Source organism: Oncorhynchus masou, chromosome 8 (genome assembly GCF_036934945.1).
Source record: "Oncorhynchus masou masou isolate Uvic2021 chromosome 8, UVic_Omas_1.1, whole genome shotgun sequence".
Classification (NCBI taxonomy): Eukaryota; Metazoa; Chordata; class Actinopteri; order Salmoniformes; family Salmonidae; genus Oncorhynchus; species Oncorhynchus masou.
This window is the reverse complement of record NC_088219.1, coordinates 12,688,020-12,702,680: the sequence shown is the minus strand read 5'-3', so window position 1 is coordinate 12,702,680 and position 14,661 is coordinate 12,688,020. Positions and strand designations below refer to the sequence as shown.

The 14,661-nt window shown below is 55.2% G+C and overlaps 1 protein-coding gene across 3 annotated transcripts in view; it reads left to right on the top strand.

Annotated features, from left to right (window-relative positions):
* camk2a (calcium/calmodulin-dependent protein kinase II alpha) overlaps positions 1-14,661 on the top strand; it is a 151,963-nt gene that overhangs the window by 127,246 nt on the left and 10,056 nt on the right. For all 3 annotated transcript variants that reach the window (XM_064971496.1, XM_064971494.1, XM_064971495.1), the window contains exons 13-14: positions 3,654-3,691; positions 6,469-6,517. In XM_064971496.1, coding sequence (XP_064827568.1) covers positions 3,654-3,691; positions 6,469-6,517 — 87 coding nt within the window. The remainder of the gene's footprint in view (positions 1-3,653; positions 3,692-6,468; positions 6,518-14,661) is intronic.

The following is a 14,661-nucleotide window of genomic DNA, read 5'->3' as shown; positions in this document are numbered from 1 at the left end:
GCAGAGCCCAGTCTGGACCTCTCTCACCCATCGGCAAGCCTCTGTTGCAGAGCCCAGTCTGGACCTCTCTCACCCACCGGCCAGCCTCTGTAGCAGAGCCCAGTCTGGACCTCTCTCACCCACCGACCAGCCTCTGTAGCAGAGCCCAGTCTGGACCTCCCTCACCCACCGGCCAGCCTCTGTAGCAGAGCCCAGTCTGGACCTCTCTCACCCACCGACCAGCCTCTGTAGCAGAGCCCAGTCTGGACCTCTCTCACCCCGGCCAGCCTCTGTAGCAGAGCCCAGTCTGGACCTCCCTCACCCACCGGCCAGCCTCTGTAGCAGAGCAGTCTGGACCTCTCTCACCCACCGGCCAGCCTCTGTAGCAGAGCCCAGTCTGGACCTCCCTCACCCACCGGCCAGCCTCTGTAGCAGAGCCCAGTCTGGACCTCTCTCACCCACCGGCCAGCCTCTGTAGCAGAGCCCAGTCTGGACCTCTCTCACCCACCGGCCAGCCTCTGTAGCAGAGCCCAGTCTGGACCTCTCTCACCCACCGGCCAGCCTCTGTAGCAGAGCCCAGTCTGGACCTCTCTCACCCACCGGCCAGCCCCTGTAGCAGAGCCCAGTCTGGACCTCTCTCACCCACCGACCAGCCTCTGTAGCAGAGCCCAGTCTGGACCTCCCTCACCCACCGGCCAGCCTCTGTAGCAGAGCAGTCTGGACCTCCCTCACCCACCGGCCAGCCTCTGTAGCAGAGCCCAGTCTGGACCTCTCTCACCCACCGGCCAGCCTCTGTAGCAGAGCCCAGTCTGGACCTCTCTCACCCACCGGCCAGCCTCTGTAGCAGAGCCCAGTCTGGACCTCTCTCACCCACCGGCCAGCCTCTGTAGCAGAGCCCAGTCTGGACCTCTCTCACCCACCGGCCAGCCTCTGTAGCAGAGCCCAGTCTGGACCTCTCTCACCCACTGGCAAGCCTCTGTAGCAGAGCAGTCTGGACCTCCCTCACCCACCGACAAGCCTCCGTAGCAGAGCAGTCTGGACCTCCCTCACCCACCGGCCAGCCTCTGTAGCAGAGCAGTCTGGACCTCTCTCACCCACCGACAAGCCTCCGTAGCAGAGCAGTCTGGACCTCTCTCACCCACCGACAAGCCTCCGTAGCAGAGCAGTCTGGACCTCTCTCACCCACCGAAAAGCCTCCGTAGCAGAGCAGTCTGGACCTCTCTCACCCACCGGCCAGCCTCTGTAGCAGAGCAGTCTGGACCTCCCTCACCCACCGGCCAGCCTCCATAGCAGAGCAGTCTGGACCTCTCTCACCCACCGACAAGCCTCCGTAGCAGAGCAGTCTGGACCTCTCTCACCCACCGAACCATTGGGAATTTGATGGTGCTTAATTTCCCTAAAAAATCTTGTTTGACCAGTTGAATGACCTGAGAGAATCTTTAAGAAGCCGCTGGGTTTGGATACTCCTAGTGACTCTTCGGCACTATGACCGCCTCGTGGAGGACAGGAAGAGGGCTTGATTTGAATAGAACATGATATTTCCCAGGAGACTTATGGATCAGGTTTTCTAAAATGTTCTTCTACCTCTTTTCATTTGACTGAGACTGTTGCCCTTCGCCCTCCTCTTTTCATTTGACTGAGACTGTTGCCCTTCGCCCTCCTCTTTTCATTTGACTGAGACTGTTGGCCCTTCGCCCTCTTCTTTTCATTTGACTGAGACTGTTGGCCCTTCGCCCTCCTCTCTTCATTTGACTGAGACTGTTGGCCCTTCGCCCTCCTCTCTTCATTTGACTGAGACTGTTGGCCCTTCGCCCTCCTCTCTTCATTTGACTGAGACTGTTGCCCTTCGCCCTCTTCTTTTCATTTGACTGAGACTGTTGGCCCTTCGCCCTCCTCTCTTCATTTGACTGAGACTGTTGGCCCTTCGCCCTCCTCTCTTCATTTGACTGAGACTGTTGGCCATGCCCTTCGCCCTCCTCTCTTCATTTGACTGAGACTGTTGGCCCAACGCCCTCCTCTCTTCATTTGACTGAGACTGTTGGCCCTTCGCCCTCCTCTTTTCATTTGACTGAGACTGTTGCCCTTCGCCCTCCTCTCTTTTTTGACTGAGACTGTTGGCCCTTCGCCCTCCTCTTTTCATTTGACTGAGACTGTTGGCCCTTCGCCCTCCTCTTTTCATTTGACTGAGACTGTTGGCCTTTCGCCCTCCTCTTTTCATTTGACTGAGACTGTTGGCCATGCCCTTCGCCCTCCTCTCTTCATTTGACTGAGACTGTTGGCCCTTCGCCCTCCTCTTTTCATTTGACTGAGACTGTTGGCCTCTTTTCATTTGACTGTGACTGTTGGCATTCGCCCTCCTCTTTCCATTTGACTGAGACTGTTGGCCTCTTTTCATTTGACTGAGACTGTTGGCCATGCCCTTCGCCCTCCTCTTTTCATTTGACTGTGACTGTTGGCCATGCCCTTCGCCTTCCTCTTTTCATTTGACTGAGACTGTTGGCCATGCCCTTTACCCTCCTCTTTTCATTTGACTGAAACTGTTGGCCTTCGCCCTCCTCTTTTCATTTGACTGAGACTGTTAGCCTTCGCCCTCCTCTTTCATTTGACTGAGACTGTTGGCCCTTCGCCCTCCTCTTTTCATTTGACTGAGACTGTTGGCCATGCCCTTCGCCCTCCTCTTTTCATTTGACTGAGACTGTTGGCCTCTTTTCATTTGACTGTGACTGTTGGCCTTCGCCCTCCTCTTTCCATTTGACTGAGACTGTTGGCCTCTTTTCATTTGACTGAGACTGTTGGCCATGCCCTTCGCCCTCCTCTTTTCATTTGACTGTGACTGTTGGCCATGCCCTTCGCCCTCCTCTTTTCATTTGACTGAGACTGTTGGCCATGCCCTTTACCCTCCTCTTTTCATTTGACTGAGACTGTTGGCCTTCGCCCTCCTCTTTTCATTTGACTGAGACTGTTGGCCTTCGCCCTCCTCTTTTCATTTGACTGAGACTGTTGGCCATGCCCTTTGCCCTCCTCTTTTCATTTGACTGAGACTGTTGGCCTTCGCCCTCCTCTTTTCATTTGACTGAGACTGTTGGCCTTCGCCCTCCTCTTTTCATTTGACTGAGACTGTTGGCCTTTCGCCCTCCTCTTTTCATTTGACTGAGACTGTTGGCCATGCCCTTCGCCCTCCTCTTTTCATTTGACTGAGAGTGTTGGCCTTTGCCCTCCTCTTTTCATTTGACTGAGACTGTTGGCCTCTTTTCATTTGACTGAGAGTGTTGGCCTCTTTTCATTTGATTGAGACTGTTGGCCTCTTTTCATTTGACTGAGAGTGTTGGCCTCTTTTCATTTGACTGAGACTGTTGGCCATGCCCTTCGCCCTCCTCTTTTCATTTGACTGATACTGTTGGCCTCTTTTCATTTGACTGAGACTGTTGGCCTCTTTTCATTTGACTGAGACTGTTGACCTCTTTTCATTTGACTGAGAGTGTTGGCCTTTGCCCTCCTCTTTCCATTTGACTGAGAGTGTTGGCCTTTGCCCTCCTCTTTCCATTTGACTGAGAGTGTTGGCCTTCGCCCTCCTCTTTCCATTTGACTGAGAGTGTTGGCCATGCCCTTCGCCCTCCTCTTTTGGGCGTTAGTGCCCTTTTTCATCATCCTGTTTCTCTTTGTGTCCCGCGCAGGAGGTAACAAGGCCAACAAGAAGACTGATGGTGTGAAGGTAGGGCTCCAGCTCCACAGGGTTCTCTTCTCACCGTGGAGTAAGCCTGGCCTGGAGGAGGACTTTTGGGGTATATTACACCCGCTGTCCATAAAACATGATTTAAAAATGTGGCCGTTATTCAACATTTTGTGAAAGTTGAAAGCTATTTTCACCTTCTCTGCAAAACTGAATAAATCAAACATGCTCTTTGAAAAGGTAACATCACAGATCCAAGTAGTCAATGGGATTGTGGGAGTTTCAATGTCTGCTCCATTCTCTCTGAACACACCGGCAGGCCCCACCCAAAGCGTGTCTTCCAGTCCAGGCCAGTCCCAGGACAGTACTATGAGATATGTATCTAATGGGATTAGTGCTTTGACAGTTAATCTGTATCAAAGCCAGTAGGAGAGTCTGTCTGTTTATTTGTGTTGTTTGTGAGTGTTCCACTATTATAAGTGTGTTTCTGTAAGTTAGTCTATGTGAGTTACTATATACATGTATCAGGGATAGGCTCCACTGGTGGTACTCCCCCAGTTCCCGCTGGGGCCTTAAGGAGCAGCCGGTCCAGTCCAGGGTGTCTGATACTGGGATTAGTGGGGCATGCTGCTGACCATACATTCCTCCCTGACCACAGCCCTGCCAGCTCTGCCTTATCAAAGACATTCCTCCCTGACCACAGCCCTGCCAGCTCTGCCTTATCAAAGACATTCCTCCCTGACCACAGCCCTGCCAGCTCTGCCTTATCAAAGACATTCCTCCCTGACCACAGCCCTGCCAGCTCTGCCTTATCAAAGACATTCCTCCCTGACCACAGCCCTGCCAGCTCTGCCTTATCAAAGACATTCCTCCCTGACCACAGCCCTGCCAGCTCTGCCTTATCAAAGACATTCCTCCCTGACCACAGCCCAGCCGGGCCCAGAGTTTTCCTACACTACACACCGCCACACCGCCACATCGCCACATCGCCACAACCGCCACACCACCACAACCGCCACACCACCACAACCACTGCCACAAGGGCCACACCGCCACAACCGCTACAAGGGCCAGACCTCCACAACTGTCATACCACCACAACCGCCACACCGCCACAACTGTCACACCACCACAACACACCACAACTGCTACAATTACCACACCGCCACAACCACCACAACCACCACAACCGCCACAACTGTCACAACCGTCACACCGCCACAATCGCCACAACCACCACAACCACCACAACCACCACAACCACCACACCGCCACAACTGTCACACCACCACAACACACCACAACTGCTACAATTACCACACTGCCACAACCACCACAACCTCCACAACTGTCACAACCGTCACACCGCCACAATCGCCACAACCACCACAACCACCACAAGGGCCACACCGCCACAACCGTCACACTGCCACAACCGTCACACCGCCACACCGCCACATCCGTCACAACCGTCACACCGCCACAATCGCCACACCGCCACAACCACCACAAGCATCACACCACCACAACCGTCACACCACCACAACTGCCAGAACCGTCACACTACCACAACCTCCACAACTGCCACTAGGGCCACACCGCCACAACCGCTACACCGCTTGCCAACCAGACTGCTCACAGAGGTGTCCTGGGGAGATGACAAAGGCAGCGTTAGCAACACGAACCCCAAACACACACACACACACATCCTGAGCCTCAAACCCACATACATGTCCTCCCTCTGCAGCATGGAGGTGTCTTTCTACTCCCTCCGCAGCATGGAGGTGTCCTTCTCCTCCCTCCGCAGCATGGAGGTGTCCCTCTCCTCCCTCCGCAGCATGGAGGTGTCCCTCTCCTCCCTCCGCAACATGGAGGTGTCCCTCTCCTCCCTCCGCAGCATGGAGGTGTCCTTCTCCTCCCTCCGCAGCATGGAGGTGTCCCTCTCCTCCCTCCGTAGCATGGAGGTGTCCCTCTCCTCCCTCCGCAGCATGGAGGTGTCCTTCTCCTCCCTCCGCAGCATGGAGGTGTCCCTCTCCTCCCTCCGCAGCATGGAGGTGTCCCTCTCCTCCCTCCGTAGCATGGAGGTGTCCCTCTCCTCCCTCCGTAGCATGGAGGTGTCCCTCTCCTCCCTCCGCAGCATGGAGGTGTCCTTCTCCTCCCTCCGCAGCATGGAGGTGTACCTCTTCTCCCTCTGTTGCTCCCTGGCGTCTCCATCTCATCCTGTGTGTTCCTGTCTAACCTCTTCTCATTTCTCTTCCAGAAAAGGAAGTCCAGTTCCAGCGTCCAGCTGATGGTGAGTGTGATATTCCCCACCCTCTTGACCACGCCTCTCGGCCACGCCTCTCGGCCACGCCTCTCGGCCACGCCTCTCGGCCACGCCTCTTGGCCACGCCTCTCGGCTTTCCACCTAACAGGGAAAGTGATAATAGCTTTAAAATAGCTTTAAAAAATCCAAACAAACCAATGAAAATGGAGCTGGACTTTCTTTTTGTTTTTGTGATCGACCATCCCATCTCTAATGTTGCCTAATCCCGATGCTTTTTTATATGCTCTTGGGGGTTCATTGTGGGGGTAACACATCTCTCCTTCTCTAGGTGTTTCCCTCCCTCCCATATCTCACCCTACTCCTAACCAGCTAGACCTCAGAAATAACAAACAGCCCGTTCTCTCTCTCTTAAAGGTGCAGACAGGAAGGCAGCTGTCTGTCTGTTGGAGGTGTGTGTTGTGTTGACCCGGCTCTTCCACTTCCTGGTGTGGAGAGAATACCACTTTCTATGATTGAGTGTGAATCTCTGAACCCGTCTGTGTGTCGTTTCTAGGAATCCTCTGAAAGCACCAACACCACTATTGAGGACGAAGACACCAGAGGTAAGGTTCTCCCCTCCTCTCACCTCTCATCGCCTCACCACTAGCAGTCTGAACATGTTAATAGGACAGGGCTGGCAGGGGGAATAGAGCTCTGCTAAACTAAACAGATATCCTACAGGGGTCATATATGTTGCACACACTCACATATTAAGCTGTTGAGGTGTGGCTTTCTCTGGCTCAGGAAGTGATACTCGAGAATGCTAAAAATAACCCTAAAACCAGCACAACACTGCTGTGGATAGGTTCACTCTTACTTCAGTTACAGTCCATTTACATGACTGACAACCTAACAGAGGGGGAGAACAGATTGACAATCTCTGCCTTATGTTTTTCGTGAAGGGTCTACCATGACGATTGGTTACTGTGAAAACATTTCAGGTAATAAAGCAATGCAAATAGCTGCTGTATGGAATTCTATTTAATAGCTTGACTGAGGCAGTACTCTCATGAATGAATACGAGTAAGTCAGTTCTATAACGGCTGGTGGTAGAGTTGCATTGCTGTGGCTTATGCCAGTCTGAGCATCCGTGTTCTATGGAATGGGAATAAATAGATAGAAAGCCTGTCTTTTCTCTGTCAGTAAACCTTACACCTCTTACTAAGAGACGGGCCTGCTGTGAGGTGTAATGCTCCTCTTTGACTACAGCAGCTCATTGATCTTTAGGAAACAAATGGATACATTTCAATACTTTATCTCCTCCTACAAGTGTGGTTCGAGAAAATGTCATTGTGATTTCTCCAGACAGGAGGGAGATGCATGTGGCAGAGCTGCAATTAGGGCGATGCAGAGACGCTGTGTAGGTGGAGAGTGGGCGATGCAGAGACGCTGTGTAGGTGGAGAGTGGGCGATGCAGAGACGCTGTGTAGGTGGAGAGTGGGCGATGCAGAGACGCTGTGTAGGTGGAGAGTGGGCGATGCAGAGACGCTGTGTAGGTGGAGAGTGGGCGATGCAGAGACGCTGTGTAGGTGGAGAGTGGGCGATGCAGAGACGCTGTGTAGGTGGAGAGTGGGGCGATGCAGAGACGCTGTGTAGGTGGAGAGTGGGGCGATGCAGAGACACTGTGTAGGTGGAGAGTGGGCGATGCAGAGAAACTGTGTAGGTGGAGAGTGGGGCGATGCAGAGACACTGTGTAGGTGGAGAGTGGGCGATGCAGAGAAACTGTGTAGGTGGAGAGTGGGCGATGCAGAGACGCTGTGTAGGTGGAGAGTGGGCGATGCAGAGACGCTGTGTAGGTGGAGAGTGGGCGATGCAGAGACGCTGTGTAGGTGGAGAGTGGGCGATGCAGAGACACTGTGTAGGTGGAGAGTGGGCGATGCAGAGACACTGTGTAGGTGGAGAGTGGGCGATGCAGAGAAACTGTGTAGGTGGAGAGTGGGCGATGCAGAGACGCTGTGTAGGTGGAGAGTGGGCGATGCAGAGACGCTGTGTAGGTGGAGAGTGGGCGATGCAGAGACGCTGTGTAGGTGGAGAGTGGGCGATGCAGAGACGCTGTGTAGGTGGAGAGTGGGGCGATGCAGAGACACTGTGTAGGTGGAGAGTGGGCGATGCAGAGACGCTGTGTAGGTGGAGAGTGGGCGATGCAGAGACACTGTGTAGGTGGAGAGTGGGGCGATGCAGAGACACTGTGTAGGTGGAGAGTGGGCGATGCAGAGACGCTGTGTAGGTGGAGAGTGGGCGATGCAGAGACGCTGTGTAGGTGGAGAGTGGGCGATGCAGAGACGCTGTGTAGGTGGAGAGTGGGCGATGCAGAGACGCTGTGTAGGTGGAGAGTGGGCGATGCAGAGACGCTGTGTAGGTGGAGAGTGGGCGATGCAGAGACGCTGTGTAGGTGGAGAGTGGGCGATGCAGAGACGCTGTGTAGGTGGAGAGTGGGCGATGCAGAGACGCTGTGTAGGTGGAGAGTGGGCGATGCAGAGAAACTGTGTAGGTGGAGAGTGGGCGATGCAGAGACGCTGTGTAGGTGGAGAGTGGGCGATGCAGAGAAACTGTGTAGGTGGAGAGTGGGCGATGCAGAGACGCTGTGTAGGTTGAGAGTGGGCGATGCAGAGAAACTGTGTAGGTGGAGAGTGGGCGATGCAGAGACGCTGTGTAGGTTGAGAGTGGGCGATGCAGAGACACTGTGTAGGTGGAGAGTGGGCGATGCAGAGACGCTGTGTAGGTTGAGAGTGGGCGATGCAGAGACACTGTGTAGGTGGAGAGTGGGCGATGCAGAGAAACTGTGTAGGTGGAGAGCGGGCGATGCAGAGACGCTGTGTAGGTGGAGAGTGGGCGATGCAGAGACGCTGTGTAGGTTGAGAGTGGGCGATGCAGAGACGCTGTGTAGGTGGAGAGTGGGCGATGCAGAGACGCTGTGTAGGTGGAGAGTGGGCGATGCAGAGACGCTGTGTAGGTTGAGACCGGGCGATGCAGAGACGCTGTGTAGGTGGAGAGTGGGCGATGCAGAGACGCTGTGTAGGTGGAGAGTGGGCGATGCAGAGACGCTGTGTAGGTGGAGAGTGGGCGATGCAGAGAAACTGTGTAGGTGGAGAGTGGGCGATGCAGAGACGCTGTGTAGGTGGAGAGTGGGCGATGCAGAGACGCTGTGTAGGTGGAGAGTGGGCGATGCAGAGAAACTGTGTAGGTGGAGAGTGGGCGATGCAGAGACGCTGTGTAGGTGGAGAGTGGGCGATGCAGAGAAACTGTGTAGGTGGAGAGTGGGCGATGCAGAGACGCTGTGTAGGTGGAGAGTGGGCGATGCAGAGAAACTGTGTAGGTGGAGAGTGGGCGATGCAGAGACGCTGTGTAGGTTAAGAGTGGGCGATGCAGAGACACTGTGTAGGTGGAGAGTGGGGCGATGCAGAGACGCTGTGTAGGTGGAGAGTGGGCGATGCAGAGACACTGTGTAGGTGGAGAGTGGGCGATGCAGAGACGCTGTGTAGGTTGAGAGTGGGCGATGCAGAGACGCTGTGTAGGTGGAGAGTGGGCGATGCAGAGACGCTGTGTAGGTGGAGAGTGGGCGATGCAGAGACGCTGTGTAGGTGGAGAGTGGGCGATGCAGAGACGCTGTGTAGGTTGAGAGTGGGCGATGCAGAGACGCTGTGTAGGTGGAGAGTGGGCGATGCAGAGACGCTGTGTAGGTGGAGAGTGGGCGATGCAGAGACGCTGTGTAGGTTGAGAGTGGGCGATGCAGAGACGCTGTGTAGGTGGAGAGTGGGCGATGCAGAGACGCTGTGTAGGTGGAGAGTGGGCGATGCAGAGAAACTGTGTAGGTGGAGAGTGGGCGATGCAGAGAAACTGTGTAGGTTGAGAGTGGGCGATGCAGAGACGCTGTGTAGGTGGAGAGTGGGCGATGCAGAGAAACTGTGTAGGTTGAGAGTGGGCGATGCAGAGACGCTGTGTAGGTTGAGAGAGGGCGATGCAGAGACGCTGTGTAGGTGGAGAGTGGGCGATGCAGAGAAACTGTGTAGGTGGAGAGCGGGCGATGCAGAGACGCTGTGTAGGTGGAGAGTGGGCGATGCAGAGAAACTGTGTAGGTTGAGAGTGGGCGATGCAGAGAAACTGTGTAGGTGGAGAGTGGGCGATGCAGAGAAACTGTGTAGGTTGAGAGTGGGCGATGCAGAGACGCTGTGTAGGTGGAGAGTGGGCGATGCAGAGAAACTGTGTAGGTGGAGAGTGGGCGATGCAGAGAAACTGTGTAGGTGGAGAGTGGGCGATGCAGAGAAACTGTGTAGGTGGAGAGTGGGCGATGCAGAGAAACTGTGTAGGTGGAGAGTGGGCGATGCAGAGAAACTGTGTAGGTTGAGAGTGGGCGATGCAGAGACGCTGTGTAGGTGGAGAGTGGGCGATGCAGAGACGCTGTGTAGGTTGAGAGTGGGCGATGCAGAGACGCTGTGTAGGTTGAGAGTGGGCGATGCAGAGACGCTGTGTAGGTGGAGAGTGGGCGATGCAGAGACGCTGTGTAGGTGGAGAGTGGGCGATGCAGAGACGCTGTGTAGGTGGAGAGTGGGCGATGCAGAGACGCTGTGTAGGTTGAGAGTGGGCGATGCAGAGACGCTGTGTAGGTGGAGAGTGGGCGATGCAGAGACGCTGTGTAGGTGGAGAGTGGGCGATGCAGAGACGCTGTGTAGGTTGAGAGTGGGCGATGCAGAGACGCTGTGTAGGTGGAGAGTGGGCGATGCAGAGACGCTGTGTAGGTGGAGAGTGGGCGATGCAGAGAAACTGTGTAGGTGGAGAGTGGGCGATGCAGAGAAACTGTGTAGGTTGAGAGTGGGCGATGCAGAGACGCTGTGTAGGTGGAGAGTGGGCGTGCAGAGAAACTGTGTAGGTTGAGAGTGGGCGATGCAGAGACGCTGTGTAGGTTGAGAGTGGGCGATGCAGAGACGCTGTGTAGGTGGAGAGTGGGCGATGCAGAGAAACTGTGTAGGTGGAGAGCGGGCGATGCAGAGACGCTGTGTAGGTGGAGAGTGGGCGATGCAGAGAAACTGTGTAGGTTGAGAGTGGGCGATGCAGAGAAACTGTGTAGGTGGAGAGTGGGCGATGCAGAGAAACTGTGTAGGTTGAGAGTGGGCGATGCAGAGACGCTGTGTAGGTGGAGAGTGGGCGATGCAGAGAAACTGTGTAGGTGGAGAGTGGGCGATGCAGAGAAACTGTGTAGGTGGAGAGTGGGCGATGCAGAGAAACTGTGTAGGTGGAGAGTGGGCGATGCAGAGAAACTGTGTAGGTGGAGAGTGGGCGATGCAGAGAAACTGTGTAGGTTGAGAGTGGGCGATGCAGCGACGCTGTGTAGGTGGAGAGTGGGCGATGCAGAGAAACTGTGTAGGTGGAGAGTGGGCGATGCAGAGACGCTGTGTAGGTGGAGAGTGGGCGATGCAGAGAAACTGTGTAGGTGGAGAGTGGGCGATGCAGAGACGCTGTGTAGGTTAAGAGTGGGCGATGCAGAGACACTGTGTAGGTGGAGAGTGGGGCGATGCAGAGACGCTGTGTAGGTGGAGAGTGGGCGATGCAGAGACACTGTGTAGGTGGAGAGTGGGCGATGCAGAGACGCTGTGTAGCTTGAGAGTGGGCGATGCAGAGACGCTGTGTAGGTGGAGAGCGGGCGATGCAGAGACGCTGTGTAGGTGGAGAGTGGGCGATGCAGAGACGCTGTGTAGGTGGAGAGTGGGCGATGCAGAGACGCTGTGTAGGTTGAGAGTGGGCGATGCAGAGACGCTGTGTAGGTGGAGAGTGGGCGATGCAGAGACGCTGTGTAGGTGGAGAGTGGGCGATGCAGAGACGCTGTGTAGGTTGAGAGTGGGCGATGCAGAGACGCTGTGTAGGTGGAGAGTGGGCGATGCAGAGACGCTGTGTAGGTGGAGAGTGGGCGATGCAGAGAAACTGTGTAGGTGGAGAGTGGGCGATGCAGAGAAACTGTGTAGGTTGAGAGTGGGCGATGCAGAGACGCTGTGTAGGTGGAGAGTGGGCGATGCAGAGAAACTGTGTAGGTTGAGAGTGGGCGATGCAGAGACGCTGTGTAGGTTGAGAGTGGGCGATGCAGAGACGCTGTGTAGGTGGAGAGTGGGCGATGCAGAGAAACTGTGTAGGTGGAGAGCGGGCGATGCAGAGACGCTGTGTAGGTGGAGAGTGGGCGATGCAGAGAAACTGTGTAGGTTGAGAGTGGGCGATGCAGAGAAACTGTGTAGGTGGAGAGTGGGCGATGCAGAGAAACTGTGTAGGTTGAGAGTGGGCGATGCAGAGACGCTGTGTAGGTGGAGAGTGGGCGATGCAGAGAAACTGTGTAGGTGGAGAGTGGGCGATGCAGAGAAACTGTGTAGGTGGAGAGTGGGCGATGCAGAGAAACTGTGTAGGTGGAGAGTGGGCGATGCAGAGAAACTGTGTAGGTGGAGAGTGGGCGATGCAGAGAAACTGTGTAGGTTGAGAGTGGGCGATGCAGAGACGCTGTGTAGGTGGAGAGTGGGCGATGCAGAGACGCTGTGTAGGTTGAGAGTGGGCGATGCAGAGACGCTGTGTAGGTTGAGAGTGGGCGATGCAGAGACGCTGTGTAGGTGGAGAGTGGGCGATGCAGAGACGCTGTGTAGGTGGAGAGTGGGCGATGCAGAGACGCTGTGTAGGTTGAGAGTGGGCGATGCAGAGACACTGTGTAGGTGGAGAGTGGGCGATGCAGAGAAACTGTGTAGGTGGAGAGTGGGCGATGCAGAGACGCTGTGTAGGTGGAGAGTGGGCGATGCAGAGACGCTGTGTAGGTGGAGAGTGGGCGATGCAGAGAAACTGTGTAGGTGGAGAGTGGGCGATGCAGAGACGCTGTGTAGGTTGAGAGTGGGCGATGCAGAGAAACTGTGTAGGTGGAGAGTGGGCGATGCAGAGAAACTGTGTAGGTTGAGAGTGGGCGATGCAGAGACGCTGTGTAGGTTGAGAGTGGGCGATGCAGAGACGCTGTGTAGGTGGAGAGTGGGCGATGCAGAGACGCTGTGTAGGTGGAGAGTGGGCGATGCAGAGAAACTGTGTAGGTGGAGAGTGGGCGATGCAGAGACGCTGTGTAGGTTGAGAGTGGGCGATGCAGAGACGCTGTGTAGGTGGAGAGTGGGCGATGCAGAGACGCTGTGTAGGTGGAGAGTGGGCGATGCAGAGACGCTGTGTAGGTGGAGAGTGGGCGATGCAGAGACGCTGTGTAGGTGGAGAGTGGGCGATGCAGAGAAACTGTGTAGGTGGAGAGTGGGCGATGCAGAGAAACTGTGTAGGTGGAGAGTGGGCGATGCAGAGACGCTGTGTAGGTGGAGAGTGGGCGATGCAGAGACGCTGTGTAGGTTGAGAGTGGGCGATGCAGAGACGCTGTGTAGGTTGAGAGTGGGCGATGCAGAGACGCTGTGTAGGTGGAGAGTGGGCGATGCAGAGACGCTGTGTAGGTGGAGAGTGGGCGATGCAGAGAAACTGTGTAGGTGGAGAGTGGGCGATGCAGAGAAACTGTGTAGGTGGAGAGTGGGCGATGCAGAGACGCTGTGTAGGTGGAGAGTGGGCGATGCAGAGACGCTGTGTAGGTGGAGAGTGGGCGATGCAGAGAAACTGTGTAGGTGGAGAGTGGGCGATGCAGAGAAACTGTGTAGGTGGAGAGTGGGCGATGCAGAGAAACTGTGTAGGTGGAGAGTGGGCGATGCAGAGACGCTGTGTAGGTGGAGAGTGGGGCGATGCAGAGACGCTGTGTAGGTGGAGAGTGGGCGATGCAGAGACGCTGTGTAGGTGGAGAGTGGGCGATGCAGAGACGCTGTGTAGGTGGAGAGTGGGCGATGCAGAGAAACTGTGTAGGTGGAGAGTGGGCGATGCAGAGACGCTGTGTAGGTTGAGAGTGGGCGATGCAGAGACGCTGTGTAGGTGGAGAGTGGGCGATGCAGAGACGCTGTGTAGGTGGAGAGTGGGCGATGCAGAGACACTGTGTAGGTGGAGAGTGGGCGATGCAGAGACGCTGTGTAGGTGGAGAGCGGGCGATGCAGAGACGCTGTGTAGGTTGAGAGTGGGCGATGCAGAGACGCTGTGTAGGTTGAGAGTGGGCGATGCAGAGACGCTGTGTAGGTTGAGAGTGGGCGATGCAGAGACGCTGTGTAGGTTGAGAGTGGGCGATGCAGAGACGCTGTGTAGGTGGAGAGTGGGGCGAGATGACAGATACAACAATGATCTCTGCAGTGGTTGAAGGTGTTGGGAGGGGGGTTGAAGGAAGGAGAGAGAGAGAGAGAGAGAGAGAGAGAGAGAGAGAGAGAGAGAGAGAGAGAGAGAGAGAGAGAGAGAGAGAGAGAGAGAGAGAGAGAGAGAGAGAGAGAGAGAGCGATATGAAAGACTTCCTAAAGTGCATGACAAGGGATATAAACATGTGTACTAGATAATTTCCTAGCTTTGACAGTCAATCACTGGCATAGTCTCTAATAGCTACTGTATGTCAAATATCATCTGCATTCTACTGATTTCTAGGTAGTTCGAATTCTCTCAGTTCTGTATTTACTGAAGAGAAAGAGGGAGTTAGGAGGACAAACTGTGAGGATGTAACCCTCTGTGAGCGTCCCCTCTTCACCATATGCAAGGCACGACCTTGCTTTCCCATCTCTGAGCTGCAACCCAGAGCTGGTGGGAGTGAAGCTCTCTCTGCTGGCACAGTGCATCTCTCAGCGTGGGTAGAGAACAG